Source organism: Protomyctophum parallelum, assembly GCF_964188405.1.
Source record: "Protomyctophum parallelum genome assembly, chromosome: 14".
Taxonomy (NCBI): Eukaryota; Metazoa; Chordata; class Actinopteri; order Myctophiformes; family Myctophidae; genus Protomyctophum; species Protomyctophum parallelum.
The window spans coordinates 27543036-27567591 of NC_139709.1; the positions used below are offsets into that span (position 1 = coordinate 27543036).

Below are 24556 nucleotides of genomic sequence, written 5' to 3' on the forward strand. Positions count from 1 at the left end.
CGTCTCTTGCGTGATATGAGGAAGTGGAACGGTGCCATAGCCCATGCACATTATAGGGACAAAGTTGTGTGTGTGTGTGTGTGTGTGTGTGTGTGTGTGTGTGTGTGTGTGTGTGTGTGAAGTGAAGGGGCAGCATCGCGACTTGTTTCTGTTCATAGAGAGAGAGAGAGCCCACAGATGTGTTTGAACTAAGAAAATGTAAAAATAAGGAATTTTCCCACATTCCAGTTTTCTGACATATTCCCCAATTTCCACTGAGATTATGGGGTGAATGAATGTGGCCAGACCCATCTTCTCTTTCTGTCATAGTGACATTGTCCTGACTCCTGCATCAGATCATGTCCAAATCAGGTTCTCCAATCTCCAGTAGCCTCTTCAGTTTTTTGAAGATTTTTTGAGTACTCCCTTAGGAGCTATGTGTGTGGCTGGCTGGGTCTGAGCACTATGTGTGTGGCTTGCTGGCTGGCTGGGTCTGAGCACTATGTGTGTGGCTTGCTGGCTGGCTGGGTCTGAGCACTATGTGTGTGGCGTGCTGGCTGGCTGGGTCTGAGCACTGTGTGTGTGGCTGGCTGGCTGGCTGGCTGGGTCTGAGTACTATGTGTGTGGCTTGCTGGCTGGCTGGCTGGGTCTGAGGAGCATAAATAGATAGATAGATAGATATCTTTTTCATTTCTACTTTAAGCATGAGGAGGCTGTCAGTGCAGGGAGAGCAGCTGGCATGGAGGTGAAGACATCAGTGTTAAGGTTAAATATCAACGTTAAAACGGGCCAAATCGACATTAAAAAAAGCTATTTTTTTTCGCCGCCGCCCTTCGGACGGCGTCGAACACATTAAGACACTAGAGTCTCACTCTTGACATTTTCTGAAATATGGCAGCCCTGGTTATAACAATCAAAGGACTTAGCTAGGGATCCCCTGGTCCTGGACCTTTCCCCCACACCCCACTTCATCAAACCTTTACATTGATCATAGGGAGACACCTAGTGGATGAAACACTCACTCACACAGCCTACATCTGCCATATCCACGGTCTACATTCAATATTGAGAGTAGTAGGCCTAATAAAAGTCAGTTTATCAATATCAAGCAACAGTTGTATTAATATGTCACTTAAGTTTGTTACAGGATAATTGCATTAACCCTGTAAAACCAGGATTAATTTCTACTTGCAAAAAATAGATTTCAACCTTACTACTACTTTTTACTACTAGGACTTATCAGAGGAAATTATGTAATATATATATATATATATATATATTGCAAATGTTATGCACATTTATAATAATTATTAAAATAATAATAAATTAATTTAAATTTGGGGGATATCTTTCACAATAATAAATAAAACATGTTCTAGACATACTAATGATCACAAAATAAGTTATTTTACTTACCTTTATCAGGGTCAAAGGTCATAGGTTCAAAATTGCTAAGAGTCCAGAGATTTTTAATTTGTGTGAATTTCAGCCTCTGTGGGGGGTATTTATATGCAAATATCATGACCAATGGCATTGCAATGAACATCAATGATGACGTTTAGGTGAAAAAAGATCCTTAAAAAATATATTAATTAAAACATGTATTATTGCAACGCTGGGTATTACAGGGTTAAACAATCTGTGCAACATGAATGCTGTCTTTGTCCTTTGTTGCAGTCCAAGAGAGAACATTAACTGACCTTGACAGCACCAAGAGTTTATACAAGAATAATTATTAATTAACAAACACGTTTGTTAATAAGCTAAATAAAATGGCCTGAGGGAAGAGTAATAAACAGATTTAATTTGTTTTTGTTCCTTTACAATTTTATCACTTGTTCACATGAACAGTAACGTACAAACCCCAGTCTTAAGAAAGGGCCATAAGACAACACACGCAATGTTCAAGTAATGGCTTTTATTTAACAACAATAGAAATTCTTCCTTTAGTCTGTCATGGTATACACAAAGAGTGAGAGTTAGAATCGTGCATTTATCAAACCACTACCGAGGGCCCAGTCAGTATTGTATCCGATGATCGATAACCCTAGCCAATTAAAAATATACTGCAGCTATTCACAACAATAGAAAGGAATGTGTTCAGTCAGTGCATTTAAGTGTTGTGAACATGAAGTGAGTTTCTTTTTCTTGAACATAGCCCTACTGTGTATCTAACGCTTGCATAGTTAAAAGTGATGCACAACACATGCATTTCTTATAACAGGAAGAGTCTGATCAAATCTATGCATGGTCATCTCAAAACAGCCAGAATTTAAAATGACTATGGCAAAACTATCACACGCACACAAATAATGAATCAATTCTTTATATGGGCAGAGTTCCAGAACTCTGTCAGTTTAGCTACAGTATCTGAAGATCAAAGTGCTACAGAGACTAAAGAGTCGGAAAGGGATTTGTGCGCAATACAGCCATTCTCCTCTACATAACGGACCTTGAAATTCATAGTTAGTTATGATTCAACTTAGCTGAATAAATTATCTCCATCTGAGATACATAAAATATCACGATTGACCACGAATAGCCAACAACTCTTTAAATGTAATGGACATGTTTGATCTCTAGAGCAAGTAAACAGGACAGACGGTAAAAGTCTGCGACACAAATGTACACAAGAAAGCTCTGAAGATTCACATTCAAGTTTAAAACACTCCTTTTACCGAATAGAATAAATGTAAAATACAACCTAACTATATCCAATCATGGAACATGCTTAAGAGCGCTTTGTCTTTGTGCTTTTAGTATTGAAATTGCAGAACTGATGCTTCAGACGTTTCGATGCCACTCAGCTCCCATCAGATTCAGAAAACGTTTCATGGCTTCACCTCACTTGGAGAGACAGACCAGGGATCTTTTTCACGCCAAGGCCTATTTCTTACCGGCACAGTACCTCTACACAGAAAACGATGTCATAGTACATTTATTGTCAAGTTTCATATATGTTGATAAGCTGTAAGCTGCATCAGAGAGCCCTACTACAAACGAATACACAGCTGAGAGAATTTGAATGAGGTTTAGATAGGTGATGTTTCTGTATGGTACATAACTAATCGTCTGTAGTTAGTAGATGTCAGGCACTTGAGGGTAGTTTCTCTCCCAGTAGCCGTTCACGTAGAGCCAGTCCTGAGCTTTGTTGTGCGGGTTTGGTCCCTGGTGAAACCACCTGCCAGGAGCAATGCCATTTGTTTACGTCAAAACAAATTCAGGAAGTGATGTCATTGGGTGCAATATGATTATGACATGAAGGGCACGTTCGGAAATACCGCACTGGAGCACACTCGCCTATTAGTTTGCATTGCACAGTGCGCTCAGTGCGCTATATTCGAACGCGCCCATAATCTGCACTAATTTGGACAACAAGGCCTCTAAGCATGCATGGTTTTAAAGGGGTGGCCACTCAAGATGCCACCCCAAAATATCTGTCATGACATTGACTTCCACCTCGCTGTGGAGCGGGTGTTTGGCCAGCACTTATTTATTTTGCCTTTTATTGCCTATATTGATAGATGTACAGTAGAGTGACAGGAAATGGGGAGAGAAATGGCGGGGTCACCGGGTTGACATGCAGCAAAGGTCGTCGGGATGGTGATTCGAACAGACGACACGCTGTCAGGCTGGATTAGCAGCCTATAGGTGCCCAGACTGCTACGCCAGCCGTTCAAACAAGCACCCAAGGCACAGTGGCAAACAGCCAATGTTTTCCTTGAGGATGAGGAATGTGAAAATGAGACACAAGCAACTTATCAGTGCTTGTGAAATTAACACATTGTTATGGCTTTCTCTAAGGTGATATTTCATTACTTATCTCAACAGCGTCAAATGGGATTTCTTTCTCCATGTTGAAACCTAGCTTAAATGAGTAAAATCGATCAAGTAATTTCTGACCTTTAGGATGGTGCAGAATAGTGCATATCAGAGATACTGTAAGTTGAAGAAGTTGACGTTTGTAAATCTATAAACGGAGTAATTTCTGTTCCATGCCAATGTTTGTATTATTTACAAGAGGGTGCCACTAAATGTTTGTATACATGTCTGAGGAATGAAGATGCACTACACTATTGTACCTATAGTGTGACTATGTAGGACATTAGTGTATTTTGGTGCCACAACACATTGTCTGCTTCAAGAAAAGAGTGATTACGTTTTTTTATAGAATGCATGTATTTAGGTAAGTATAACTTTTATTTTTTGCACCTTACTTGAAGCAGACAATCCGTTTTCATAAAGATGCTACGGTAATAACCACCCACTCAATCAATCAATCCACTATGAATAATAATAATGTTAAAATAAGACTTTATAACCCTTCCTGCAAAATGGGTAGAGAAAATAATTGTGTATACATGACTTTAAGAAGTATTACAGTCTAACTTGTAATGCCTTAGGACAAGACATCATTATTATAATAACCCTCTGTATAATACATGGTGGTGGTTTTATAATTTATTATCGAAATGGGCTTCACAGACAGTGTTACCCATTATTCAAACTGGCACATCGTTAGTGGACAATTGCCGACCCACCCACACACACCCACACACCAGGAACACCTCATCTGCCTCACAATACTGTGGAATCTCTACGGCTACACTGATATTTCATCAGCATAGCACATTTGTGGAAGAAAATAATTCACTGTGTGGTTAAAGAGAGCAAAACTTTACCACCCTCAAACTAGAGGCAAAAATGTAAGCTTGCAATTGGGCGTGTTGTCCTGATGAGGGCAGTGTAACATTTTGGAGACTAAACCAGTGGTTTTCAACCGATTTCATGTCAAGGCCCATTATTAATTCAGTATTTAAGCCACGGACCATCATTTGATAAGATTTAGCCACACAGAACCCAAACTAAATAATATTTTGTTGTCATTGGATAAGATTTTGTCCACAATTCCATGGTGTTGATGTTGGTACCATTAGGAGAGATAACAGGCAAGTTTTGATCAACTTTTGCCTGTTATCTCTTTTTTTTTTAGTTTTTTACTAAACTAAAAAAAAAAGAGATAACAGGCAAAAGTTGATCAAAACTTGTAAATTAAGTAATGCAGATGTTTAACAATAATGAAACTCTTGAGTGTAAAATGAAAAAGTCCATTAGGTTTAATTTTACGCTCTCAAGAGTTAAAGATCTAATAAGGGTCCATATGGTTACCAAGTACCAACTCTCTATTTAGCTGGGGACCACCTGGAAGTTGGAACCCCCCCTCAAGGACCACTGGTTGAAAACCACTAGACTAAACCAATGCAACACTAAGCTAGCAATGCAAAGCAGGGCATGGTGAGTGAGCCAAACCTTGGGTCAAGCGCAGGGTTCCTTCTCAATGACAACAGTGATGGGTGGGGTGGCATGGTAGGGATGGCATAGGACGGAGAGAACCACAAGACAAACGGGAAAGCAATCAGCAAAGCGGATCTACCCACAGGCCACAGCACTGGGTGAATGCAAAGCACAAACGGCATTCTATAGGAGAGATAATTGACATTTTGACTCCCGGGACTTTACCTATTTTTCCAATCCTCGCTAGATTTGGTACGATTTTTCCGGGACATCCTTTGTTTCTCCTCCAACCTCTTCTTCTCTTCACTTGCTAAATCTAAGAGTCATGGAAATATTATGAAACTAAACAACGTCCACATAACTAACACATGAAGGTTTTTAAAACGTGACATAAGGTGGACTCAGAGGATCAGTGTCGTGTGCAGTACCTATATCTCCAACTTCCATGGCACGTATGTCAGGCCTGAGACGACAGTCCGTGCGGGGCATAACTTCTTCCATGCCTTTATCCAGCTCGTTCAACTGCATGGCAAATGTAGAGAAGGCGTAGAACTGCCATGGAGAAAATGAGACCAATATACAGTATAAAGCGGAGACAGAAACAATGTGTCAGAAGTAAAATGAGAGTACAATCAGCGCTTGAAATAGAACGTTTTTCCAATTATTTTTCCAATCTGGTTTCAGAACATCCCACTCCACTGACACATGCCTCCTCTATTTGAGCGATCAAATACGAGGTGGATGCTGGAAAATACTGCGGCATGGTCATGCTGGACCTCCAAAAGGCTTTTGACACCGTGAACCACTCCATACTGGTTAACAAGCTTAAAGCTATTGGTTTTGATAGCACATCAGTGAGCTGGATGCAATCCTACCTGGAGGGGAGAGAACAGATGGTGGAGGTGAACGGAACACTGTCCCCTCCCCTCCCAGTGAGCTGTGGCGTCCCACAAGGAAGCATACTAGGGCCTTTACTGTTCCTAATTTATGTTAACGACATGACTTCAGCTTGTGACTGCAACTTGTTCCTGTTCGCAGATGACTCAGCACTGCTGGTCTCGGACAGGAACAAACTGCAGGTTGAAAAGACCCTCAGCTCTGAACTCGGTAGAATCTGCACCTGGCTCGCTGATAAACTATCCTTACACCTGGGAAAAACTGAATCCATCCTCTTCGGATCAAATAGTAAACTCAGCAAGGCAGATGGCTTCTTGGTTAGAGTGGGTGACAATATTATCACACGAAAAGATCAAATTACCTACCTAGGTTCCATCCTGGAGGCCAATCTTTCCGGTGATAAAATGGCCACCAACGTAATCAAAAAAGTCAATCAAAGAACAAGATTCCTTTACAGGATCTCCTCACTGGTCAGCAAAAACACCTTGAAGACCTTAACAGGAGCCCTCGTACAAGGTTTCTTTGACTATGCATCCACCTCTTGGTACCACAGCACCTCAAAGGCCCTTAAAACAAGGCTCCAGACCTCCCAAAACAAACTGGTCAGGCTCCTACTTGGCCTCACCCCCCGAACCCACCTCACCCCTGCCCACTTTGACAGGCTGGGATGGCTTAGGGTCGACGACAGAGTACAGCATCTTGCAATGGGTCTGGTCCACAAGATTCGATACACCACCAAGATACCCATGTACCTGTCTAAATACTTCCTTAATGTAAACGAAGTCCACACCCACAACACCAGAGGGAGTGCAACAAACCATGTACAACCCAGATTCGGCACAAACAAGGGACTAAATTATTTTCGCTCCTATGCCACCAAAATGTGGAACGCCCTACCAACAGTCATTAAGACATGTGAATCCCTTGACTCCTTCAAAACCGCTCTCAAAGGGCACCTACGGATGGCTGCAATTCGAAACTGGCCTCTGTAAAATCTGAATCCCCCCCACCCCCATTTTCCCTCACTGTATATTGTATCTTTTCCCTTTTTTGCTTCCCATATGATGAATTCCTGTTCTGTTCTTTAGCTACATAGAAATGTCTATTTGTATGTCTCTAAATGTTTGTATGTCTTTAAATGTTTTGATGAATTGAACAATGTGGACCCTGTTGTAAACAAGTGTAATGCTTAATTGGGTCGTCCACTCACAGTTGACAGTCTTTGTATTGAGTTTGTGCTTAAAATGTACTGTAAATTCTACAAACTGTTAATAAATATTTCAATCAATCAATCAAAAAAACGTTATCCTTCTCATAATCCCACAGAGCACTTGATTTGGGTTGAGTCTTTCCAGTATGTCAGGTAGCTTTCTTTTTGTGTTCTTATAATCTGGTTTAGTCCATCAGGATTCATTTCTGGTAGCTGTGCTTGATAGAGTCTGAGGAACCAGGACTTTGTTATGGAGCATATCTGGGTCGCTTTCTTTTAGTAGGTAGTTATGGAAAAAAATAAAAAATAAAGGGAGGCTCCGGCACACTCATATCTGTGTACAATCAATTTATTGCAAGCTTTGGACCTTCTTCAGGCATTATGCCTAAACAGATGAGCAGTGGCTTTTTTACATTACAGTAGGTGTTCATAAAATGTAAATGACCTCTTGGTAATTTTGATAATAAGAGGGTATAGTCCTAATTCTGCTCTTCATGCATTTGTTTGTTGTTTTCCACTGGGTGCGGAGAATGGATTATAATGGATTATGGTTTGTGGGCAGGGCAAGCACCAAAATATTCATCAACCCAATTCATACTTTATGGCAATAATGTCTATTATTCCATGAAGAGAGTGTCCCAGCCACCGAAGGTAGTGGCAAAAAAACGGTAAAGGTAAAAAGAAAAGGTTGTGTTTTTACTGAAGTTTTTCCCCTCTACACCAAATATCTTCACTGAAAGTATCTGATCTACAAGCTCACAATGCGCAACATGTTGTGAGCTTGTCGATCGGCTATTTCCGCAAAATGTTCGTCCCAGAAAAGGGACGCTACGCTAGGGACTAGCGACTGAAGTTAGAAAAACGCCCTACCAAAATATCCCGAAAGTTAACCTTCCCAAAACCTAAATACTAACAGTGCCAAACTGTAACCAAGATTAATGCCCAAACGTACAAAAATTAATTAGCTAAATCAAAGTATACTAAACCACCACACTACATTAAACACAGCAAAAGGCTAAGATTTAATGTCACACAGTATCTAAAGTGAACCAGCTGTAAACCATTTGATTGGTCAGTTCTGTCTTGCATAGTTTTCACAGGACTGTACACCTGTGACATCACTGGGGTAAGCACAACTTCAGTGGTGCATCGTTTGTTTTTAAAATAAAACACAAAATGTACGAAAGATTACTTTACTTGAGTCGTGACCCACGACTCGAGTAATTTTGTAACATGTCCTCTTACCTGGGCCGAGTTTTCAGGGCGAGGGGATATCCTCCACATGAGTTCACTGCCTGGAATCATCTGCACAGTCTCAGATTCAGGCGGAGGCGTCTCCTCTGGCTCCTCATCCACACTAGGCTGGAGAGAGAGACATAGAAACACATTAACCACTTTCAACCTGAAGATAAATAAATAAACAGTACTACTGTGAGCTTGTAGATCAGCAATTTCTGCCATTCATTGTACAACGTAATATATGGGGTTTAAGTGCAGTGGTCATCATTACTATACTTTGAATATCTGTTTTTTGCTTACTTATCCAAAAACTTTTGGAGCTACAGTACTCAGTCGACAGTGATGAGGAATGTAATAGTTTTCGCAGCATATAGAATACCCGTTTGGCTTTCTTTTCCTCCGCGTTCTTCTTGTCTGCCTTCTTATGTGCCTCAAAGGTGTCGCAGTCTACTGTGTATAAGCATTCGGTCCATTTGCCATAGAGTGCACAGAGCTTCTTTTTGCTGCCAATATGCAAAGAACAGAAGAGGTTATTAAAACAGAGCTTTAGGCATTTCTGATAACGTGTGCCATCACTGACAATTAGAGCTCTTATTATAGGAGTCTGCAAATTTGGCCTTTATTCACTGTCATTACATTCACAATAACAATATGTATTCAATTAAGCTAATTAACTAAATGAGCAACAATTTTATTAGAATATACCTAGATACATTGCTGAACATTATACCGAATTAATGAGCCACTGGTAGTGAAAGCATACAGATAGATACCTTTTATCTAGGATGTAACCCTCCACTTTGTGAAGCTCTTTGCCAAAGAGGCCACAGGGCTTGAACGTCAAGCTGCATCTCTCCCCTGTCCTGTCACAGAACGACAGCCTCTGTGTTTACCAATTCTCTTTTAGCATTCCCCATGCTGCATGACGACAAGGCTTTCAAACATTCACCACCACTCGGTTCACTCTCTCTCTCTATTATACTTTCTAATGGCATGGAACTGTCCCAGTTCTGTTGCCACGATCAATATGCTGCATGTGAAAGTAGATCAGCACAACACTGCAGATAATATCTGCAGTGTTGTGCTGATCTTTGCAACAGATATATGTGTATATTATACACATAGATCTGTTGCAAAGATGCCATGCACGCCGAAATGCACAAACAGATTAGCATTATGCATACATACATACATACATACACATACTGCAACACACATAGCACTCGTGCGCACACACAGTACTGTATACACAGGAGATTATATGGAATCGGTGTGTTGTTTGTATTACTTGTGGTTGATCACTTCCACGTTGCCATACTGCTCAATCCAAAGTTCGCCAACAATAATATTGTGGACACAACAGGTGGGGTTTGTCCAGGTGTATGCTTCATTATATCTGCAATAGGAAAAGAACACCAAATCCAACACTGATCAATTAGTGATGATTTCCACCGCACTTGCTCACCTGAGAAGGCAGTGTGAACCGATACGCTTAATTTAGACTTTAGTTGCATGCTGGTGTTTCGCACGAGACACGACGACGTGCGACCAAGAATAAATAAAACACTGAACTGTAATGTATGAAGCACTGCCGAAACACTCACTTGGGCAGCTCCAGAGTGATGATCCCTTTGGGTTCGGCTTCCACACTCTTGCCCCAAAACTTGAGTTTGGGGTAGATGGAGCCGTGGAAAGCGAAGTCTTCGTTGAGTCCTTCAGCATGGAAGGCACTCACTGGAGGGTGGTGGCTTACTTGCTCCGACATCCACCTGAATCCCAAGTCCTCTCTGATGGAGAGAGAGAATCCATAAAACTTTCATGAAAACAAATAATGTCAGAAAAGTGAACTAAACCACCAAACAAAAAAACTTGAGGTGCTGGAGCTGAACGAAAGAAAAGAGCAACCGCACACTCTAAATACTGTGCAAGTATCCAATTAATTGCAAGTCGTTTGACCTTCTTCGGCATGAGAAAAAATGTAATGAAGACAATAAAACCTCTTGTACCCTCCAAGCGTTTGTGCACAACTATGTATAATACATTATACATAATACACAACGTTTAATACAGAGTGCAACATCTTACTATGACATTTAATTATTGAAATTAATTTGTCATCTCTCTGCTCTTCTGCACATTACAATTTGTCTGTTTTAGACCCAGAGATGGCCACAGTGGGAAAGCACTGACTGTGTATCCATTTTGCTTAATACTTACAGTAAGTTCACAGGATCTACATCGCTTGTAGATCGGCTATTTTCGCCACACAACTATTAGTGGACCTCCTCACTAGATAGTATAGGCCTCCTGGCACCGATTTTAAAGCACAAAAAGGTACAGTAACTACTGTAAAGTGGTATAAAGATTGTGAGCCACAGCATTAAGTACAGCACTGAAATACAAAACGAACAGCACATATTGGTGTGTCCCCTCACACAAGACATCAGAGTGAAATAAGGACAAATTTGGACACAAGTATTGATTTGAGCTCACTCTGTGTGCACAACAGAGGAACTCTGTGTATGCTACATGCCTGCCTGGAAAGAGTAGTGTAAGCTAGGCAAGAGAAGTATGGAGAAGGTCAGAAGGAGTTACACTGCGTCTTTGTGAACCTATAAAATGCATATGATAAGGTTCCAAGAGAGGAAGTGTGATACTGTGACTGCGTGGCAGAGAAAGTATGTACGGAAGGGTTCAAGGTGGGGGTGGGTCGGCTCTGAGGCCTTTCTTGTTCGCACTGGTAATGGACAAAAGTTGACAGAAGAAGTCAGGCACAATAGACTATAACGTCAAGAGGTGAAGAGGAGAGTGCAGGCAGAGTGGGACGGATGGAGAAAAGTATCGGGAGTGATTTGTGACAGAAAAGGGTACCAGCAAGAGTGAGAGGGAAGATAATGATGGTAGTGAGACCAGCCATGCCGTACGGCTTGGAAACGGTGACACTGACGAAAAGACAGGAGGCGGAGGTGGCAGAATTGAGGATGCTACGATTCTCATTAGGAGTGACAAGATCAGAAATGATTAGAGGATCAGCCCAGGTTAGAATGTTTGGGGTACAAACAAGGGAGGTGAGGTTGCGATGGTTTGGACATGTGCAGAAGAGGGATGAGGGGATCATTGGCAGAAGGATGAGATTAGAGGGAGCTGCGAGGCAAGAGGGGAATAGGATGGCCAAAGAGGAGGTTTATAGAGGAGTTAGAGAGGATATGCAGGTGGCAGAAAATATATGACTGAGGAAGACGCAGAGAACAGAAGCAAATTAACTGCTGTGCCGACCCAGATGGGAACTAGCCAAAAGTTATCGATATCGGCAGATATGGTTACTTGGCAACATTGTAGACAAAGATAGCTGCAATGAAAAACGTTCACAGAAACATCATGGAAAGCATAAATGAAGATTTTCTCTCACCTTATTAGCTCGTAGGTCTCTCCTAATAGTGGGTTAAATGGCTTCCCAGTCCTCTCCCATTGTGACGCTACAGCTGACACAGCAAAGGCTGCAACACACTACACAGTAAAATGCTGAGTGTTTATTTAACCAAGAGTGTACAAATGTGTAACCAAATTGTCCCACTCCGAGTTACAAATATATAAATGTACACTGATGGCTTTACTGTGTACAAACCATAGACTATGAGCAGTATATACATCATTAGCTAATAATAATTACTAGCAATTATACACAATGATTGTCAAGTCTCACGATATGGCAATGTTCTAAGAAGGTATAGACTATAGAGGGTATGCACATGCATTAAAGCTGCTATAAGCAATAATATGTACATTTTCTTTTTTTTTGTATTCAAGACAGCCAGCAATGGGTAAAACGCTCCCAAAAAAAGGTAGTCTCTGGGCCGCAATCTGCATTCAAAGATTTTCCTAGAAGCTTCGTCATTGGTCGATTTGCCTGTCTACGTCCTGATTGGTTAGTCAATTCGACCGGTTTTTTTTTTCGACCAATGACAAAGCTTCTAGGAACATCTGCAGATTGTGGCCCCTAGATGTGTCATAGAGAATTTTTTTTGAGCGTTTTACTCATTGCTGGCTGTCTGAATACCAACAAATATTTGAGAAATATTGCTTATAGCAGCTTTAAGTGAGTAGCAAATTGAGTGGCAAAGTGAGTTTAACATTGTTTAATGTCGTTTAATGCAATCACATAGGACTTTTCCGTTTGGATGTATGGGCTGTCAAGGCCAGAAAGTAGTTTTTTGCCATAACTTCTGGCTATGATGATGTCATGCGCATACATGAAAGGAAAGGTACTATGTTTACCCAGGGTAACTGGACTAAGCTCAAGAACTTGTTTACAGCCAGGCCCTGCTCATAGAACATTTCATGGTAGGGGTTCAATGCCTTGTCCAAGGGCACTTCAGCGGTGGTAATTTGAACGTGCCGGTCCGGGGATACGAACTAGCGACCTTCCGATATCAAGACCGCTCCGCAAACCGTTCGGCCACCGCTGCCTAAATATATATACATGTAGGCTACAGTAGATGCAAACGAAAATCATTCAAGTATATGGGGTTTTAAATTCATAGATCTGGCAATGTGTTTATTTGAGCTGCTACCTTCATTCTCTCAATGGAGTCTGTGGAGGCGTTGGCCTGGTGAATGAGGTAGGTATGCTCCATGTACTCCGTCAGCCGCTGCAGGAAGCTCAGGGGCTCGTTAAGGATCACAGGCATGGCAATCTTTGACAACTCCTGAGAGTGAGAGAGGGAGAGAGAGGGAGAGAGAGAGAGAGAGAGAGAGAGAGAGAGAGAGAGAGAGACAGAGACAGAGACAGAGACAGAGACAGAGACAGAGAGAGACAGAGACAGAGACAGAGACAGAGACAGAGACAGAGAGAGAGACAGAGAGAGAGAGGGAGAGAGAGGGGAGAGAGAGAGGGGAGAGAGGGAGAGACAGAGGGAGAGAGGGAGAGAGAGGGAGCGAGAGGGGGAGAGAGAGGGGGAGAGAGGGGGAGAGAGGGGGAGAGTGAGAGAGAGATGGAGCGAGAGAGGATGAAAGAAACAGTGAGGACACCCACCCATCATTACGATGTGTAGAATATAGCCTAAATACATTATGTATCCAGTGCATGATGAAACATTAATTTTCACAGTACCACATGTTCTGAACGTGTCATGGATTTACCAGGTAATCTTCCGTATCTACTAATAATATCAAATGCTTGATCACATACATAGAAGAGTACATGACATAAAGCAGGCACTAAACTCTATTGCCAATAAAAAACGCATGTGTTTGCCCATCAGGTCGGTTATGTAGAAGCCATTAGCCCCATTTAATTGGGGATTAGAGGGTAAACAGAGATTATAAAGTGTAATTAAATCCAGGCAGAGACTGGAGAGGGTATTTGATCCCCATGAGACCTGTAATTATGATCAAACTTAATTCCACCGCAAATTAATGAGGAATCTCAAATCTACGTCATCACCATTGGGCTACTTTTCGCCCCAAGTTTACTCGAATTCCACTAAAACCTGCTCGAGAGGGCAAAGTCTTGAGTCAGCACTTCATTTCCCCGTCGGGGGAAATAAAGTAACAAGCGATCCATCATCATCAAAGCAAACCGGGAAGGTTATTTTTGGGTGGATTGGCCGTTCTCACCATGCCGATGCATTTTCTGAGGATGCTCCAGATGCTAACGTCGTTCCTGGAGAACATGGGATTTGGTAGACATGTTCTGTGGGATGGCAGGAGGGAGAGAGAGAGAGAGAGAGAGAGAGAGAGAGAGAGAGAGAGAGAGAGAGAGAGAGAGAGAGAGAGAGAGAGAGAGAGAGAGAAGCAACCAATGTCAATTCTGCTGAAATACAGGAATACATTTTTAGTATCAAAACCTTAAAAAATGAAAAACTCCCGCACACAGTCTTCAAATGCAGTCGAATAATTTATTAAGGAAACAGCAACGTGCCGGCCTTATTTGACCTTCGTCAGGCTATCTTTGTATCACAACCTTAAATAGAAACTATTCAAAGAGGAATGACTGAAATCTGAGGCCCTTCATAGTGCTGTTAAAAATACATTTTCTCCAGTGGAAATCGCTATTTTTATGTGTTAGTGGTGGAAAGAAACTAAGTACATTTACATAAGTACTGTACAATTCTGAGGTATCTGTACTTGAGTATTTCCAATTTCCTGTACTTTTACTTCTACTCCACTACATCTCAGAGGCAAATATTGTACTTTTACTTGATCTACAAGCTCACAATGCGTTGCATATTTTCTAAACATTTTGTATACCTTTGAAAACTTGAAATGAGATATTCTTTATAATGTGTAATTTACTTTTGGTACTTTAAGTACATTTTGATGCCAAAGCTTTAGTACTTTTACTCAAGTACATTTTGAATTCCGGACTTTTACTTGTAATGGAGTACAGCATTTCTACTGTATATTGCATTAGTGATACTCGTTAGTACATCATTACTGTTGGTCTGACTGCGCAGAAGCACGAGGCCCCTTTTCCTCAAGTGACCCGGTTTGTTTTCCACTCTTCTCTGCTTCATGCAGAAAAATAAATAAATAAATAAATAAAAACAGAAACCAGAGCAATGAATACCAAGGGAAGCAAATCCTACCAAAATAGATTTCCAGTTTGCGGCTTGACCCTGCGGTTTGGAAACAAAGTTAACCCGACACCTGCCAGTTAATGAGCCGCCCTGGTCAAAGCCTCATGCAATACCCATGAATGGATGGGAGATCTGAGTATCTGTAGTATTTAGTACAAGACGCATTCACCAGTAGGACCATTTGCAACACAAAAAGACAAGAAATAGACATACCGGTACATACATTTAACACCAGTAAGACGCCTTAAAGGCGAGGAGCGACCGCAGGGCTGAGACACTATACCGGAATAATGTCACTTCATTATGTCAGCACTACAGCGGAGCGGACAGACGGTGAAATCTCTACCGAAGTCCTGTCACTCACTCATCCCCTGGTCCAGGGCCGTGGAAGTTTCATTTGAAATTGTCTCATATAAGCATTGTGGTAAAAATAAATAAACTGTCTCAGCGATATTGTCAGGGAGGTGTCTTATTTGACGCAATATGAAAAAGTTGCGCTCCCGTCACTTTGGGGGGTGCCTCCGTAGTACAAATAACCTTCTCGAAATGTACAGAAACAAGGCCGTTTCTGAGGACATTTCTCAATGCACTTTCGCACAAAATACAGAAATGCAAGTACAACTAAAGCATGAAAACGTACAAGCCAAGGCTCTTCAAAGCACACGTGAGGAGGAAAAGGGCAGCATTGAAATGTAAACTGCACCATTGCACTGCAACACGAACCGCCGGCGTGTGTGTGTGTGTGTGTGTGTAGTGGCGTGTGTTGTGTGTGTGCAGCATTACATGAAGAGCGTGTGACGGCAGAGTGACAGGCTTGAGCGTTACAGGCTTCCTGCACGTTTGCATAGTAACTGCGATAATCATTTTTATCCCACAATTTTGTAACCCATTATTTCACCCAGTGTCAATTATCTAATGTAATCCTGGGCTCTACACTCCCTCCGCGAACCTGGGAAGAGCGACGGACTGACCTCGTGCTTCCTTCAATGCACGAGAGTCCAAGCCGGTTCTTTTCACCTGACAGGGGGGAGTTTACCCGGTTGGACGTAGCGTGTGAAAGGAACACGTTATTTCCAACCAATTCCTTTCCCCTCCATCAGGTGCCCCGGCTGGCCAGGGGGAGGCAGTTTAGAGACCAGGATTACTGCATGTTTATTTTTGTGAGGATACGTACCTACCCTAGGGTACACAGGGAAAACATACAAACTCCACACAGAAAGGCCCTTTCACCAACACGGAGGCGAGAACACGCCCCCCAGCGGGAATATAAAATTACAATACGGTATACAGTAAGGCTCAAGTAAAAAAAAACTAAAGAATAATAAGACATAGAATAATATGTCTACCCGCTCCAAAATACCTACAGTATATTGGCTATATTGGTCTCGATGCACTGAAATGACTCCACCACGACCTTGACCTTGGGGTCTTGAGCGAGGCTCTCTTGTCTTACACTTCACTGAGGTGAGCAGATAGGCCAGGTAGAAAACTGTAATGGGCCTACACTCTCTGTAAGACAGCAGGTGTGCTTACCTAAAGCAGACGGTGCCTTTATTCACAAATCACAAAATCAGCACAGCAGCGAGCAGCTACAGTATACTGTAACGGCAGAAAAATAAGCCAATCCCACAACAAACCACAGCAACACACAGAGAGAGAGAGAGAGAGAGAGAATGGCCACAGGGCTCAAGCTGAACCCTCTGTTAACAGTGGAATGAACAGACCACTGGTGCATGGCAGAGATGCCCTTCTGTCAGCTCCAATCCACGCCAGGAAAAGCTAATGTAGTCGATAGTCATCTATACTTCCTGTAAAGCCATGTTCCTTTAGTTGGGCGCAAAATCAATATTGTATATGTATAGCCATGTCAACATTACTTCTTGCCTTTATCTTGAAATAGAAGTTATAGGTGTCACCGGCGTAGGGTCCATTGGGCCACGCGGGTCGTGGCCCAGTCAGTTTAGAGCTGGCCCAGTCTAACTTTGAAGAGAGGGAGCGAAAGAACAAGGAAAACAACAAAAGAGAGCCTACTTTGGCAGCCCTTGTGCATGCAAATTTCTGTTTAGTATAGCAAACACAGCAAGCAAGCCGCGCAATGCTAATTTGCCCAGTCAATCATTCGATCCACGCTACGCGCCTGATAGGTGTCACATACATGTATAGAAGTTGTATCCATGTTTTATTGTGAAAACCTTCAAATGACAAAATTAAAAGTTGATGACAGAATTTTGTGGTACACCACTTACTACATTAAGAAAAAGATTATTTTAACAGCGTTAGAATTAATCAATGCGGATAGTGTCAGAGAGAGTTCCAATTAAGGGACGATGTCTGTTCCACCAATCCATCAAACAAACGGCACATATGCGTCTACAACACGTGACCATGTACACAGATCACTGAATGACAGGAGTAATAACATACAAACAGACACCTCATCAATCTTTAATGCACACGTCACACACACACACACGCACAGAGACCTCGTCAGCCAATCCCTTTCCTTTGACTCTCTAGGCCAGAAACCACTAAATTATTCACAGTCACTTGTTGGAGTAAAAAAAAAAAGAGCGGGCAAACAAAAAAATAAGTATTTGTGGAAATGCAATGGACCCATGCCCCATCTTCAAGGGTGAACCATGGCACCAAGACCCTGCAGCTCAGACAGACTGAAGTAATACTAATAATAAACTTTATTTATAAAGCACTTTTCAAAAACAGAGTTACAAAGTGCTTTACAATGGAATATAAAAATGCAGTACACTATCTTAGAGGCACTTATTGTTGGAATTAAACAATACATCGTCATCGTTAACGCAATACACAGAAGCAGTAAAATAAAGTAATATCACATAGTAAAAACAATAGAATAAATCTAGGGGAAAGCCTGTGTGCACAGGTGGGTTTTTAACAGTGATTTAAAAAGAGCCACTGAGGTACTGGGGTAGGGCAGATATGCCGTGGCTGCGAAGGCCCGGTCACCCATGGTGACGGGTTTTGAAGTGAACGTGTAGGAAAAACAAGAGCGGGACTACTCTCTGGGGCTTGGGTGCTCAAACAAAAACAAACTGGAGAGGCCGTATTCCATTACAACTACACCGTGACATTTATTCACCCGAGCTATCTTGCCAACGCAGATTACGGATGGGTTACGGACCCGACGAGCCAGACGAGTCTGCTGACTGATCGAACATTGTATATACACTGCAGCATGGCAGCTATGATAGATACTTGTCATAGCTGAAGCATCCGACTGTTGTGTGCCGAGGCAGAACAACATGGTCCAAATATTGTCATCTGGTGAATGGCAAATTAAAGTACCAACAGAACAATGAACATGGCGAGTACAAAACAAGCGTGACCTAATAACTAGAACAAGTCCCACCTGTGCTTCTTGACTCCGTTGCACTGGGCCGTTTCGTTGCCATGGTTCCTGTCTTCCCCAGACATTCCGGTGGGCCCCCTGAGGGTGCTGGGATGGCGGCGGAGGCTGCCGAAAAGGAGGGGGGAGTCTCTCCGCTCGTCCTCTTCAAAAGACGGGCTGGCCACGGACAGGAAACCACTCACAGAGAGCTCAGACCCAGACTCTGTGGGATGAGAGAGGGGGCAGAAAGCAGCTGATGCCAGGCTCAAACATACATACAGTACACAACTACACACACAGGTCAGCCCAGAAAGCTCCAGCCCTGTTAGTCTTTAACTGTAGTCTAGACCAGGGAATGAACACACACACACAAACACACACATGCACGCACACGCGCACGCACACGTGTTAAGCTCCACCTGGGGATTCTGTTCCAATGAGACGCCACGACAGGCTTCACTTCCTCCTACATGGTTTGCTCTGCTGACTGGCTAGTATACTGTAGCACTCCTCCTCCCTGTAGGCTGTATGGTGTCAAGGACACAGTGGATGGGAGGGGAGATAATACGTACATCAACCATGTCATGGAAAACTAGACGTGTGCTTAAAACCACTTCAGGCCAATTTACTTAGCTGCAAGACAAATAGCAAAAATAGCCGATAAGGACATGCCCAAAACAGGGACACCAGGTAGGAAGTGGTTAATCAACAACAACAACGCAACAGAAACTGGGACGCTTTCACAAACATTGTGATATACGACAACTGTGTGCGACTGTACACGGCGCAATGCCGTGCATACCGATTTCTTTCACCAACCCATAGGGTGGTACTTTCAAAATCCTTCGCAACATCCCTCCCTCCCCACAGCAATTGATTGTCATTATGAACCACCGACTATGGATGCCGTGAGGTGACTGAGGTCAGAGACGACGTGTGTGGCCGTGACCAGAAGCCAACTGTGTCTATGAATAATGCATTCATCTCTCAGAACCAGAGATCACTCCCTATACTGTAACTGTACATTACATACGTCAATTGTACATACAAATCACTGTGGCGAGGCTCAAATATACAGGGAGGCCAACTAATCAGGTCACAAAGACAAACATGCATAACTGTAAACTGGTTGGCTCTACGGACATGAAATGCTCTTCTTCAAACATCTAAAATGCAAACAGGAGCTCGTTTTCCAGGCTAATGTACCACAAACTCATTAACCTTGGATATAATTACAGGGGACAATTCGACCGGCTGCACTACATCAATGGACCATCTCAGCAATGTAGCAGCCGACGTTGGGGCAATCAGCCGTGTCAAACTGCAACGGGAGCGAACGGCCATTAGACATGTCTGTGAGGGGCGCCTCGAGTGAGCCCTAGAGAGCCCTAGAGACAAACACCACAGAGAGACTGAACTTGTGGTGCCTTCCGGAGCGCACGCATGTCGCATGCACACAAACACACACACAACCCTTTTCATATCAAGGCCCATTATTTATTTGGCATTTGAGCCACGGACCATTTGATGAGATTTAGCCTCGCAGAACCAAAACTCCATTTTGCTGTGGACCACATGGAACCTCCTCAAGGACCACTGGTGGTCCCCAGACCACTGGTTAAAAACCACCGGCCTAGAGAATAAAACACGTATTTAAGAAGACTGAGTTTATAAAGAGGGAGCAAAGAAGAGTGATAATCTCCAGATTGCACCTCTTGCCACATGTCTGTCTCTGGCAATATTCTGCTAACTGATATACCAAAATATAAAAGGTGTTTTGACGCTGCACTTGGAGAGGTGTGATCCCAGTTGAGTCAGCAATGCATTTAACACATTCGGTACCACCATTGTTAGCTACACCATAAGAACATGCAAAACAAAGTTGCCTGAGACAAAAACAGCAATCAAATGCACAAATCAGACTGGATTGGTATGATTTTGTGTCCTGACCAATAACAAAACTAACAGTATAACAATCACTTTTCAAACACTACACATGACGTGGGCACCAAGGCTATCTAATCCGTGTCAGTCGCCGATTGACCACCCATTAGGCCAGGGTTCCCCAATAGGCGGCCCGCGGGCCATTTGCGGCCCACAGAGCGCCCACTTGTGGCCCATGAAAGAATGGGCAGACTCGGCCCCCTGCCTGGTACGCTAGTCAAAATATGGCCCTTGAGGAAAATTAATTGGGGAACCCTGCATTAGGCCTATACATTATTATGGCCTGCTGTGATTTTGTCTCAATTATTTCACTTCATTTACAAAGTTTGCACTTTGTGGGCTTTGGTGGTTGCGACGGCAGTCACAATGCAGGGTCAAAATGTGCAAGAGCAGAAGACATACCACACACTGCATAAGTGCATCTTTAGCAGCAGGGGTCAAATATGCAAGAAGCAGAAGGCACACATACGGTATATCTAAATCAATTTGACTTGTTTATGTTCATTGTGCAAGTGACATTTAGACCAGCTGCTCAGGATTTTTGACACACGTCCAGCGCTTTCCATTTCAAATTGATCACAGTCTGTTTTTAATCGGATGCCATTTGTCCTTTATTTAGCAATTATTTTTGCTCTACTGAAGCACCTGCGGACGATGATCAGCAGGGACCGGAGAGAGCTGGTTATTCTGGATATTAATGGTTATGAATACAGGTGTGCCTTGAGATTTTGACTCGTCCTTTGGTGTGCCTTGGGCACAGAAAGTTTGAAAACCACTGGTCTAAATCACTGCTTCTCAACGTGGGGTCTAGGGACCCACAGAAGTCCTTGAGGGGGTTCCATTCCCCGGCTAAATGATTGATAGTCGATGGTGCAGTTTGGTGCGATTACACTCACAGCTAAATGAACACATCTGTTTGGAGATTGGGGTCTCAGCCCATAGCCCGTAGCACTTGCCTTGATACCCTTGCAGGCTTATGCAAAGGTTAAAAATGTAATTTAGATAGCATGCTATTAGACGGATGGCAAGTTCATAATTTGTTGACCTGGCAATCCTAATAGTTTGTATACTGTAATTTCAAGGTACAGAAAGCCTACTGTTTTTAGACTGAGGATAGGTTTTTAGTTTACCTACACAGAATGATCGTTGATTACTATATCTCTATGCATTTGATATATTACCTTGTGTTTACCTTGCTTAATGTCAGGCCCTCTGGATTAAGAGCGTCTGCTAAATGCTTAAATGTAAGAGAATAAATCACACCCGTGTGAAGTCATCACACATTATCATACATTATCTCATTCCGGCCACTCACAATTTGCGTGCTCACCTTCGTCTTCGACGTTTGTGTTTACACAAACACTCAAAGCTGGCCATTCATTGTCAAGGGCATTCAATGTTTGCGTTTATTACAAACCCTCAAAGCTGGACATAAGTGGAGCTAGCACCCCTCAACAATGGCCTAAAGGCCAATTCACTATCAGTGGAATGATCGCGTCATTCGACAATACAAAACTATTTTTTGGTTGTTGTTTTGACCAACTACTGTATGCGTGTGGGCTGACCTGACACAGCATCGTAGAAGTGATCTTCAGTGACGGTGCTCAAATTGCTCAACGAGGACCTTCGGGTCCGGGACACGGACGGTTCGAGCTTGGGGTGCTCACTGGTCAACGTCTGCAAGGCCTCCGATAGAGCTTTGTTCTTCTCCACTTCCTGTTCAAACTTCAAACTCCAGACCTGTAATACATTAGATAAATGTATGCATGAACGAACGCACACAAACTAAAAAACAAAAGAGTATGCACAGTAGAAGACATGCTCACAGTCAGATGACATTTCTGATCAATTACAGTCTCACTGATTGATATGGATTTATTGATGCATTGATAAGGGGTGTGTGTGTGTGTGTGTGTAGTGTGGCTTCGTCTGATGTCGGGTCATTGTTCTAACCCCTGCCCACAGATCCAGTTTCCACCCGTCGGAACCAAACACCTCAGTCTCTGAAAGCTCGTGGCCTAGGATTGAGTGTCCCTTCAGGGCAACCTGAGACATGCTACTATGGGACAGACCAGATCAATGTTCCCCATTTGACGCTGCTGTCGTGGGATCTTTACCAACCCAGCAGTATACCCCATATCATCACAAAACTAAGCATGCAAAACCACATTCATTAAATGGAAGAATTTACCTCCTGAAATGCGGAAAATATATTCTGTAGAAGAAAGGGAATTCAGGGAGCTAAAAGTGCACGCTACACTGATGACAAGAAATACAGCCAAATACCCAGAGTGAAAAAATGCCAAGTCACCTTGAGGGAGGCGGCCGGCAGGCTTGGAGCCCGTAAATCAGGTTGTAAATCTGAGATAGCAAAGCGAGGCCAATGTCTTCATATAAAGTAAAGAGAAAGCTCCATCAATTATTCTGCCTTCAACTGACTCACCCATTCCTCACTGTTGTGCATGCTCACACATTTCTGAGCACACAGGCACACACAACACACACAATTACCCATATTAATCAAGTATAACCTCTTACTCACTATTATTTTCCATTCATTTCCTATTTAAGGCTTTAAATATGAAAATGTACTTTTAACACCCTTCACACATGCACGTGTTACACTTAATTGATTATGCAAATTAGTTAAATAGGACGTATTCTCAAATGTTACTTTTGCACTTTGTGTCTCTATTCTTTTCTCTTTATGCTGGCAACATGTCATTGTTCCAACCTCATGTTAGTAACACCATCCCACACCATAACCTCAGTCTTAACCGGCCACACCTTAGTCTTAACTGGCCACACCTTAGTCTAAGGCCCAGGCTATACGTACATGGATCTTTTGCAAAACGGATATTTTCGTCCTCCGTTTTAGAAAAAATCCCTGCCCATACGACAGAGATGTCTATGTCCACACACAAACACAGAAACGTAATGAACAAAGGATAAAATCACTGCAGTAGCAGGTTTCAATTGTAGGCTATATTATATTTGATTTTATATTTACACTTATGAGGTGCCAATCATATTTTTTAATGAAGGAATAAGTACCACATTTTAAAAGCCACCTAAATTGTGAGTGGAAGTATATGTTTCTTTCATTGTCTGTCAGCATGTAAATCTCCAGATCCCGATTCTCGACTTTTCTCTCCATATCATTTAAAAATGATAGACACTTTACCATTGCTCTGGCGACTTGGCACAGAAATTAATAGCAGAGTCAAACCTATAGAAGTGTCCACAACCAGTTGTGAGCTTGTAGAGTGGCTATATATATATATATTTCGAGCTGTATAATAAATGTCACGTTATAATGTAGGCTAATACAAGTTCACGCTCACACATTGTCAGCATGTAGGCACAGTGACATGCAGATGATGCAGTCAATGGGCTGCATGGCTTACCATCTCTCTATATCATTTGATAAGGGCATATTAAAAACATGACTTGTACACCCAATGAAAATATAAACTTATAATATAAAATTATTGGATGCAGCAGAGCAGAGCCTTTGCTCGCTGCAGTTGATGCAACATGATACGTTTTAAAGTTGTTAACAGTGATATATAAACATGAACAATGATGGATAGATATCTGTGTAGTTTCCATGCAGGCACAAGCTGCATTTCTCACCTAATTATAGTAAAAATGATATGCGCTAATAAGCGGTGACATCATCGTTTCTCAAAAGCTCCCTTTCGCATGACTACACAGCTCCACTGAAACGGATATTTTCGAAAATCTTCACTTATTTATCCGTATCCAAAAACCTCCGTTTGAGTGGCCGAAAACGCCGTTTGCGTGTGGCTGAAAGGCCCAAACGCACAAAGAAATGTGCGTTTTGCAAAAGATCCAGAGACGTGTAGCCTAGGCCTTAACTGGCCACGTAGGTCGGACTAACGGGATTATGGGCAGTCCTTTTATATTCTCTATCTTTTAACTGCATGGATTGATACACTTACTTGTGTAATGTGATGCGAGTAGATTGATTTCTGTTCTAATGCTTCGTGATCCAATATTATTGTACTGCTGTCATCTGCTTTGTTT

At 42.4% G+C, this 24556-nt stretch overlaps 1 protein-coding gene across 9 annotated transcripts in view; it reads right to left on the reverse strand.

The window, feature by feature from the left end:
- Positions 1–1835: 1835 nt before the first annotated feature.
- The window catches only part of LOC310870939 (oxysterol-binding protein-related protein 1-like), a 34617-nt gene continuing 11896 nt past the window's right edge, over positions 1836–24556 (reverse strand). For 5 of the 9 annotated variants that reach the window (XM_083782324.1, XM_083782322.1, XM_083782325.1 and 2 more), the window contains 13 exons: positions 22072–22246; positions 18584–18785; positions 14237–14312; positions 13192–13326; positions 12030–12127; positions 10225–10407; positions 9909–10016; positions 9394–9483; positions 9000–9123; positions 8627–8743; positions 5703–5826; positions 5500–5590; positions 1836–3160 (listed from right to left, as the gene is read on the reverse strand). In XM_083782324.1, the coding sequence (XP_083638450.1) occupies positions 3058–3160; positions 5500–5590; positions 5703–5826; positions 8627–8743; positions 9000–9123; positions 9394–9483; positions 9909–10016; positions 10225–10407; positions 12030–12127; positions 13192–13326; positions 14237–14312; positions 18584–18785; positions 22072–22246 (1626 nt within the window). In that variant the 3' untranslated portion in view covers positions 1836–3057. Of the gene's footprint in view, positions 3161–5499; positions 5591–5702; positions 5827–8626; positions 8744–8920; positions 9124–9393; positions 9484–9908; positions 10017–10224; positions 10408–12029; positions 12128–13191; positions 13327–14236; positions 14313–18583; positions 18786–20908; positions 20924–22071; positions 22247–24556 lie in introns of those variants that run through there. The other 4 variants (XM_083782323.1, XM_083782328.1, XR_014570284.1 and 1 more) reach the window with 4 other exon arrangements.